This window comes from Panthera uncia, assembly GCF_023721935.1.
Source record: "Panthera uncia isolate 11264 chromosome E2 unlocalized genomic scaffold, Puncia_PCG_1.0 HiC_scaffold_19, whole genome shotgun sequence".
Lineage (NCBI taxonomy): Eukaryota > Metazoa > Chordata > Mammalia > Carnivora > Felidae > Panthera > Panthera uncia.
In genome coordinates, this window is record NW_026057588.1 from 3,239,500 (window position 1) to 3,249,939 (window position 10,440).

Sequence of the window (10,440 nt, forward strand, 5' to 3'; positions counted from 1 at the left end):
TCTTCACCTTCCCTGTAGCCACACCCTTGGCCACCTATCTGCTGTGGCCTCTCACTAAGCGCGGTGCGTCCCCCGCCTCTTGGCTTTGGTCTGGCCTCCTAACCTGTGTTGGCCAGCAGCGGTCCTCCCGTTCCTCCAGCATCCCGACCTCGTTCCTGCTATAGGGCCTCTGTCCTTGCCCTTCCCCCTGCCTAGAACCTTCTTCCTCCAGCTTCTCCTCCAGCATATGATTATCCCTCAGGGCTGAGCCCAGATGGCCCTCCTGGAGGGGGTCTCTAACTCCCCCAGTGGCCCAGCCCTAAGTCGCTGTGCCCTGTGCCCTCTGGTGTTTTCTTCAGAGCACTCATAAGTGACGGCGTTGTTTTACGGCCGTCCCTGGCCTGTGTTCCCCACGGGAATGGAAGGTCCCTCCCATGCACCACCCACGAGTAGAACTCCACAAGCGCCCCCAGAACCTCAGACACAAGGGCGATGAGCATGGACTCACATGGATGTGACCACAGGTTTAGAGACCCCCGTGCAGTTGTGCACGATCACACACACACACACACACACACACACACACACACCACTTCCGCAGGCAGGTATGTGTCAGCCCTGTCCACGCGGACATCCGACAGGCGGGGGTGCGTCCCTCCCACACAGAATCGCTCAGGACTACGTCCCCACTGCACGAACCCCCAACTCAGCCATGGCAAACCTGTACGTGACATACCACACTCTACCCTCGTTGTGCACGCGCTCACATGCCCGCTTGTGATCTGCCCTCATGCGCGCACACACACACCTGCACTCGCCTGCCCGTGATCTGCCCTCACGCGTGCTCTCTCTCACACACACACACACACACCTGCACTCGCACGCCCGTGATCTACGCTGACGCGCGTGTACACACACGCACACGCACTCACCCGCCTGCCTGTGATCCGCCCTCACACGCTCACGCACATGCACGCGCGCACACACACACCTGCATTCGCACACCCTCCTGTGTTCCGGCCTCACGCGCACATGCACACACACACACCTGCACTCATACGCACACCTGTGATCTGCCCTCGCGCGCGCACACACAAACGGACCCACCTGCCCACCTATGATCCGCCCTCACGCGCGTGAGCGCACAAAGACCTGCACTCGCTCACCCGCCACGCGCACCACACGCGGACACGCACAGCCACAGGCTCAGCACCCGCGCTGCTCTGACCCCCTCCGCCCCCCAAGGGGGGGGGCGGCCCCCCCCCCCCCCCCCCCCCCCCCCCGCGCGGAACGCTCTGGGAAATGTAGTCCCGAGTCTTGCGCACAGGCGCACTTCCTTGTGGCGCGGCAGCTGCGTCCTCCGCGGAGTAAAGTCCCCTTGTCTCAGAACCAAGTATGATAAGGGATGGGAAGGGCCGTGCTACTCAGAGGTGGTTTAGAAAGGTCTTTTGAAAGAGATGACAAATATGAAGCAGCAGCAATGCCCCAATGTAGGGAAGGGTTTTCTGAACTGAGGAAAGAGCAGGTGCAAAGGCCCTGAGGCAGGGAAAGGATTGACGTGTTTGAAGAACTGAGATAACACCAGCATAGCTTGGGATAAAAGATGCAGGGGAGGGCGCAGGGAAGGAAACTGGAGAGGTGGATGGGGTTCCGCACATGGAGAGCCTAGGGCAGTGAAGGGCTGCAACAGGGATAGCACGATGTGATTCATATTCTAAACAGGAATCCATGTTTTCTGGGTGGAGGGGAGTTTGGGAAGGTAATAGTGAAGGCAGGGAGATCAGGGAGGAGGCCCGTGGGATAGTCCAGGCAGAGATGGTGTGTGCTGGGTTAGGATGGTGGTCAAGGCCTGGTGTTAAATGCATGGGTTTGAAACATACATGGAGGGACACAGTGGAGTGTGATGGGGAGAGGTGAGGGTAAGAGGGAAATCAGTAGCCTGCTAGATTTCTGCCCTGGGGATGGATGGATGGCAGTGCACTAAATGGGGTGAACACTGGGGAAGGAGCAGGAAAACTGGGGAAGGAGGAAAAATAGAGACTGCGTGTAGGTGTGTTAAGTTTCAAGGACTTGCTACGTATTCGTGCAATGTGATTTAACATGAACGTATTCATTCACGAACCAATTGTTTATTGAGTTTCTATTCTTCACTGACACCGTGTTTGGTGCTGGAGCATGCTAGCACATCTCACGAGGGTTAATTACTAACATTCGAAAATGTTACAAACCAGTTGTTACCCTATAGATTCATAGTTTGACATCAGCTGTGGTGAGGTTATTTACACCATGGAAATTAGCAAATGCTACAATTTTTTTCAGAGAGCTGGTTTTCCATCACGCTATTGGATAACACAAAGCAAGCAAATGTAATCTCTACCTTCATTCAGCTTTAATTCTCATGGGGAAATAGATTTGTAAACAAATAGCTAAACAATTCACTGACACTGCAATGCATGTTTTGGAGAAAGGAGAGTTCTGAGAGTATAGAAGGAAAATGACCCAGCTTCGCCAGCAGGGGTGCTCAGGAAGTGATAGTTGGGCTGTGATCTGAAGGCTGAGCAGCACATTTTAATATTGGAAACCAAGATGTGTTTTATTGACAAAGTGTCAAAGTTCTATTGGCGGTGCCTTTTCCTTTCTTGGTGGAGTGTGAAATGATGAACTGTCCTCCAATTGGTGGTGGTCTGGATTCAACTGCACTAGTTAATCTGACTAGGGAAAGGGTTGTCCCTACTGGGTTTGTGGAGCCCCATGATGCCATGCAGGTGTGGCATAAATAACTGTGGAGAGGGGACTAGAAACCATTAAGGGCTCAGGGGTCCCAGCCCCCTGACTCTAGATAACACCAGTGCAGCTCTGGCTTTTTGTTTTTTTGTGGTTCTGCTTCACATTTGTTTGTTTGGAGGAACACATATTGAACACCTAGTGTGTGCCAGACAGTACACACAGCATTGAAGAGAACAGAGCTCTGCCCTCCTGGAGGTTATATTTGGAGGGAGGGGATGGGGATTTGTGGCCAAACAAACTGAGTAAGTAGTTCAGAAGGGTGATAAATGCAACATAGATAATAAAACAAAAGGAGGGGATTGAGAGTGACCTGGAGGTGACCTAATTTGGATGGGAGAGTTAAGGAAGACCCTTCTGAGGAGGTGGCATTGGAGCTGAGACCTACAGGATTATAGAGAGCCTGCTACCCCAAACCTGGGATACCCAAGTGACTGGATGTTTTCTGTCTCACTGAGTAGATCTCAAGTGGTTATGGGAATGACATCCCATCACCGTTGCCATATTCTTTTGGCTAAAAATACATCACAAGTTTCTTCCACATTCAGGTAAGGGGATTATATAAAGAGGATGTGATTCATTGGTGATCACCTAAGGGTGTGTCTGCCACACCCACGTGATCACCAAAAATTTATGTAATCTGACTGGCTCATCACATGCCCCTTTTCTCTTTTTGGACAATTTATGTCTCTCCCAGGGCTTATGCATTTGATCAAGAGGCTGGTATTCCCAAGTAGAAGAGGACTCTTAATCCTCAAGGATATGTTAGTAGCACAGCAAACTTCTCCTAAAACTCCCCCCCCCCCCCGCAAATGTCTCAACAAAGTAATGTTTTTGAAGTGATAGAGAGGGTTCAGTCAGTTAAGCACCCCAGTTCGGCTCAGGTCATGATCTCACGGCTTATGGGTTTGAGCCTTGCATCAGGCTCTGTGCTGACAGCTCAGAGCCTGGAGCCTACCTCAGAATCTGTGTCTCCCTTTCTCTCTGCCCTTCCCCCTCTCATGATCTGTCTCTGTCTGTCTCTCAAAAATAAATAAACGTTAAAATTTTTTTTTAAAAAGCTGCATGGATCGGAGGACTTGAGGGATACAGAGCAATGAGATAGGAGAAATCTGGTCTCAGGATGACTTTGTGGCACACAGACACCAGGATCACAGGTGTTTACATGAATGAGACAAGCACAGGTGTTTACATGAATGAGAATGAGGGCTTCTGTGGTTTTGAAGTCACTGTTAACTCGTTTTCTGCGAAAGCAACTGAGCAAAAAATCCAACTCATGCAATGCTACTAGGTAAACGTGGTAGGAAGACAAAAATGCCTTCGACATTCCCTTAGAAGGAGTCACATGAAGACTACACAGTGTATCCCTGCAAGTCCAATATGGTCTATTTTCCTTCTGGAATCGTTGCTTCTTCTGATGAAGCCATTGGCTTGCATTTAGGACAGATACTAGATGAAGAATGTCTGCCATTAGACATTAGACTCACATTGAGTCGGCCATGCTGTGTCCTCTTGTGGAAGGGCCATGGGAACTGAGAGGATGGTTTCCTACTGGACTCGCACTCCAGGGCAAAGGGTCATTGAAGGGGCTCTTGGATGGAATGATCCCCACTGTTTATTCGCTCCCTCTAGCTCTGTCTTTCCCTGTGTACATATGGTAGCATTTTCCTAAATTAGATGCATGTTGGACATGTCTCCACCTTACCTGGACATCCACTAGGGCCCCGGCATGGCTCAATGTCATCTTACCTGGACATCCACTAGGACCCCGGAAGGGCTCAATGTCATCCAACTTGGCTGCCAAATTTTTGGCTACAGGTGTGTTCCGGGTGGTCTTTGGAGGCACTAATACCTGGACCATGACCAGGAGGAAAATTCTGGGAGGGTTTCTGGGTCCCTCCCATGTCCACATACCAAGTTCTAAAAGGGTACCTGAAGATAAAGCTTCTTCAGGGCTCTCTTCATGTCCTTGTTCCTCAGGCTGTAGATTAGTGGATTCAGGGTGGGTGTGAGGACAGAGTAGAAGACAGCAGCTACGCGCCCTTGCATCGGGGAGTAGCTGGCGGCGGGCTGCATGTAGGCAGAGCTACCGGTGCCGTAAAACAGGAGAATGGTGGCCAGGTGGGAAGAGCACGTGGAGAAGGCCTTCCAGAGGCCAGCCGTGGAATGGATCTGAAACACGGTGGCCACAATGCAGACATAGGACAGAACAGTGAGGGCAAAGCAGCTCATGATGATGCAGCCACTGGCTGTGGACCCTGCCGCCTCGTGGGCATCCGCGTTGGCACAGGCCAGGCGCATAAGTGGGGAGATGTCGCAGAAGAAGTGCTCAATCACGTTGGGGCCACAAAAAGGCAGGGAGAAGGTGTTGGCTGTGTGGAAGGCAGAGAAAAGGAGCCCGCTGCCCCAGGCCACTGCCACCAGGGAGACACAGGTCTGGGGGCTCATGATTGCTGTGTAAACTAGGGGCTTGTAGATGGCCAGACATCGATCGAAAGCCATGGAGGTGATGAGAAAACACTCCGTGGACCCAAGGCAGACAAAGGCAAAGAGCTGGGATGCACATGCACACAAGGAAATCTCCCTGGAGCCCAGCATGGTGGCCACCAGGGCCCAGGGCAAGGTGGTGGACACAGAGCAGATATCCACCAAGGAGAGGTGTTTGAGGAAGAAGTACATGGGCGTGTGCAGGCAGGCATCGTGTGTCACGGCCGCCACAATGGTGATGTTTCCCAGAACAGTGGCCAGGTAAATGAGGAGGAAGGTGGCCGTGCTGAGCAGCTGTAACTCAGGGACAGGCGAGAAGCCCTGGAGGAGGAAGGCAGTTACTGCTGTCAGGTTGGCCATGGTCTCTCTCTGGAAAAGCTCCTGGACCACAGAGGACACCCAAGGAGCAGAGCAAGAGGGGAGAGATGAGACCAGAGCAGAGACCTAGGAGAAAAGAAGGGGGCTGAGCTCATCTGGAAAGGATGCTCAAATGTTCCTTCACGAAGCACACGTGCATTATTTGTCTTCTGGGAGGTCTCGCGTTCAAATACCTATGGAGGCCTGGCACATGCATAAGTTAGTGAACCTGGCTGAGTGCCACCAGTGGGGGTGGGGGGGTGGGATAGGGCACTCAAATGAGACAGCTGCTCTGAGCTCTCACCAGCTTTAGTGGTGGGCCAAGCACTGCCAGATCTTCTGACATTTTTCAAGAAAATTTGTAAATGTGAAATTTCCCAAGTATTACATGTTGGCAGTGAGCCTGAACTTAAAACACTCTGCCCATCAAATGGGGCTTCTAGTTTAAGAGTTTTGGTCTTGTCGTGTGTCTCTGCTTCATAAATCCATACCATCTTTAAAAAAATTTTTTTTTTAATGTTGGGGTGCCTGGGTGGCTCAGTTGGTTAAGCGGCTGACTTCAGCTCAGGTCATGATCTCACAGCTTGTGGGTTCAAGCCCCACATCTGGCTCTGTTCTGACAGCTAAGAGTCTGGAGCTTGTTTCAGATTCTGTCTCTCCCTCTCTCTCTTCCCCTCCCCAACTTGTGCTTGTTTATTTTTGAGGGAGAGAGAGAGAGAGAAAGAGAGTGAGCGAGAGAGCGAGTGGGAGACGCAGAATCTGAAGCAAGCTCCAGGCTCTGAGCTGTCAGCACAGAGTGCAACACAGGGCTTGAACTCATGAACTTCAAGATCATTACCTGAGCCGAAGTCAGATGCTTAACCGACTGAGCCACCCAGACGACCCCATAGCATCTTAATTACAGTTCCCTACCCAAGGCCTTCTAATGATCGATTTCCCCCACTAGACTGTGAGCACCCACCCACCTGTGTGCAGGGACCACTTCTTTTTCATGTCTTTGTTCCCCAGCATCCAGCATAAGAGGTAGTGTATGGTAGGGAAGTAGAATTTAAGAATGCTTTTGTGGAGAATCTGGGTGACTCAGTCGGTTGAGCCTCCGACTTCAGCTCACGTCATGATATCACCATTTGTGGGTTTTAGCCCTGTCTTGTCACTTCAGATCTTCTGTCTCCCCCCACCACTCTCTCTGCCCCTTTGCTGCTTGTGTGCTCCCTCAAAAATAAGTAAATCTTAAAAAAAAAAAAAAAGGAATACTTATGCAACCAGACATCCAGGGTTTGGATTCTGTGTGACCTTGGACAAATACCTTAATCTCTCTGAGCCTCAGTTTCCTCCTCTGTAGAATGGGATAATGTAGTGCTGTGAGGGTCACACGAGGTCCTGGAAGAAGAATACTTAAAACAAGATCAGGCAGGTGGCAAGCTGTCACTAAGGGTCAGCCGTTACTATTATCAGTTTCTTTGCAAGTGTGTGTTCCTTGTCTTTCTTTCCATTATTAGTGCCTGAGCTGCTGGGATTGTGTAATAAAATAGACATGAAAACGTAGTTTTAAACTTCTTCATGGAAAGTATTAGTTTTCTCACAGTCCGTCAGCCCCCTGCCATTGTCACCTCCAGTGCTACAGAAGGGCAGCCCTGGGCGGCTGGGGCATAAGCACCTCACTTGTTAGGTGGAATAATGCCTGGCCCCCACAGAAAGGTCCATACCCCAATCCATGAAACCTGGGGATATGTGACCTTACATGGCAAAAGGAACTTTGCAAATGTGATGAAGTTAAGGGTTTTGAGATGTGGAGATTATCCTGGACTATCCAGTTGTTGTGGATGAATTGTGTCCCACCCCCCTGAAGTCTTAACCCCCGGTTCCTCAGAATGTAACCTCATTTGGAAATAGGTCACTGTGGATGCAATTCGTTAAGATGAGGTCCTTACAAGAAGGTGATCATATGAAGACAGAGACACGTAGGGGAATAGCACGTGATGACTAAAACAGCTTGACGTGATGAAGTTACCAGCCAAGGGATGCCAGAAATGGCTGGCAACCCACCAGAAGCGAGGCAGGGGCGAGGAAAGAGCCTCTGGGTTCAAATCACAGCCCTGCCACTTGCTAGCTGTGTGGCCTTAGGTAAACTACTTAACCTCTCTGTGCTTTGGTTTCTTTATCCGTAACGTGTAGGAGTAATGGTGACCATGTGTCACCCATGCCATGGGATTATTAGTATGTGCAGAATTTTTAGAGCACCGTGTGGGGTCTTTATTACTTTGTCCAAATGGATGAGTCTGTGTTTCTCAGAACTGTGCGGTATTACCTCTTCACGGATATGGATTAGAACAGCGTAATCTGAAGCAGTGGAGGGGAGCAGAGACCCTGGATCTGAGCCATCAGCCAGCTGATGGGAGAAATGAGGCTGCCTGATGAGCGACACAGAAGTGTCGACCCTGGGGGTGTAATGAGATGTTAGGAACTGCCTCTTCACAAGAGCCTGAATCAGACCCAGAGTCTCCCCACCCCGTTGTCTCACAGCCTTGGCTCGCATGCCTCCACTCACAGGGAGCTCACTTTAGAGCAGCGGTTCTCAGCTGGGGATGATTGTGTTCCCCCCTCCCCCCCAGTGGACATGTGGCAATGTCTGGAGATAATTTGGGTTGTCATGCCTGGGAAAGTTGCTAGTGGCACCTAGTGGGTAGAGAGCAGGGACACTGCTGACCATCCTTCAGTGCACAGGACAGCCCCTCCCTCCATAGCAAAGAATGATCCGGCCCCAAAATGTCAATAGCACTGAGGTTGTCTCTCTGACTTAGTTTTGAGTCCCTTGTGCTACGTCAGCAGAAGGATAACTGGCATTTAAATATCACTTCCTGGGGCGCCTGGGTGGCTCAGTCGGTTAGGCATCTGACTCTTGATCTCGGCTCAGGTCATGATCTCATAGTTTGTGGGTTCGAGCCCTGCATTGGGCTCTGTGCTGATGGTGCAGAGCCTGCTTGGGATTCTGTCTCTCTCTTTCTCTCTCTGACCTTCCCCCCCTTGTGCACTCTCTCTCTCTCTCTCTCAAAATAAACTTCAAAACATTTTTAATAAAAAAATAAAATAAAAATCCTGAGAGCCAGATACTGAACTGAGTGCTTCTCATACAATACACTTAATATTCCCAACCACCCTACTTTATCATCCCCATTTTTTTCACAGATGGAAAAACCGAGGCACAGAAAAGTTAAGCAATTTGTTCACAGTCTCAGAGTTAGTGAGTGGTAGTGCTAGGGTTCAAACCCAGCTGATGAACCCTGTAATCATAGGTGTTCATCCCTGCTCTGCGGCCTCCAGTCATACTCGGTACGAGATGGAAGCCTTTCGGAAATTTGTATCAGCCTGACCTACCTGGTGGGGTGTCCCGACCATCTCCCCCCCCCCCCCCCCCCCCCCCCCCCGCCCCCAGCCGCAGTGAAACCAGACCTCTCCAAGGTGCTGAGCTGGGCTTGTGGGAGGCCACTTCCTCCAGACCTCTCCAAGGTGCTGAGCTGGGCTTGTGGGAGGCCAGCTCCTCCAAGGGTGTGAGGTGGCAAAGATCCAAGCTGGGATTCCCGTCCCTGGGCTGACTCCCCACTTATAAGCTGTGGGCAGTGAAGGCATTAGGGACGGGCAAGCATTGCTGACTCCTGCAGTACTCAGCCCTGAGCCACACAGTGTCTCTCAGCTTGGGGATTCGTCCAAAGTCACCTCTGGGGACCTTCTGTCCCTCGGTGACTCCAGGCTCTGAGCACAAGACTCGTTGACAAGCAGGGCATCAGCCATGCCAACTGCTCACAACTTTTCTAGAGTGGTAATATCAAAACCATGTTAGTCAACGTTTTTGGACATTAGCGATGCTATTCACTGTTGAGAAATGCTCTTCTGCAATGTATGGTTTTTGCTTACTGTGTTTTGGAGATATATGTGTTAAATAAATAGAGATTACACGTAGAAATATATCAGTCTTTTTGACTATCACACTATGGATAAGAGATTCATGTAGCCAGACACATGTTGGTGGACTCTTAGGTTGTTTTCAACTTTTTTTTTTTTTTTTTTTTTGCCAAGACAAACAATTCTGCCAACACTTATTACACCTTTCTCGGACATCTTACTTTAGGTTTTTCAGAAATTTTTATTTTTAAGTAATTTTCTTCATGTGAGTTTTGCATACTTCTTTTTTCTCCATCTCATTAACTTAGAGCTTCAGTGCCTCTTGTGAATGAGATCTAATTTTCCATGACACTTGTGATTGATTATTGCTGATAGTCACATAAGTTATTGAACTTTGTGTTTTGATCTTGTATCTAGCCATAAGGCAGTTGTACTCTATTCACATATATGAACAGACTAGCTTCCACTAACATGGGATCTCTAAATTGAAAGGAGTGCACATTCAAATTCTGGTTAGTTATGCAAAGTCAGCATAAACACCTTTTATCAGTGAATACCAACCATGTATATAAAACTCAACTTTTTGTCTTTCTGGCCAATAGTGGATGTATCAGTCCCTTAAACTCATGCCCATCCAGTGGTGAGAAATGATCTCATTTTTGTTTTGATTTATGTTTCCATGGTTTTTAGAGAGGTTAACCATCTTTTTTATCTGTTTGGCTAATTGCATTTACTCTTCTGTGAAATGTCTATACATAAAATGTTTTCTATTGGACTGTTTGACTTTTATTAAGAATTCGTAGGAATTTTTTTAATGTATCATGGGAAAGTGTCTATTCATGTCTTCTGCCCATATCTTCACTGGGCAGAGGATATGGGCAGATATCTTAGCAGATAAACTAATCCTTTATCCAGTATGTCATTTGCAAATAT

At 49.2% G+C, this 10,440-nt stretch overlaps 1 protein-coding gene across 1 annotated transcript; it reads right to left on the reverse strand.

The window, feature by feature from the left end:
- Nucleotides 1-4,683: 4,683 nt before the first annotated feature.
- On the reverse strand, nucleotides 4,684-5,695 carry LOC125916095 (olfactory receptor 5V1-like). Its single transcript, XM_049622262.1, has one exon. The coding sequence runs from the start codon at nucleotides 5,608-5,610 to the stop codon at nucleotides 4,684-4,686; it is 927 nt and encodes a 308-aa protein (XP_049478219.1). The 5' UTR covers nucleotides 5,611-5,695.
- Nucleotides 5,696-10,440: the final 4,745 nt, after the last annotated feature.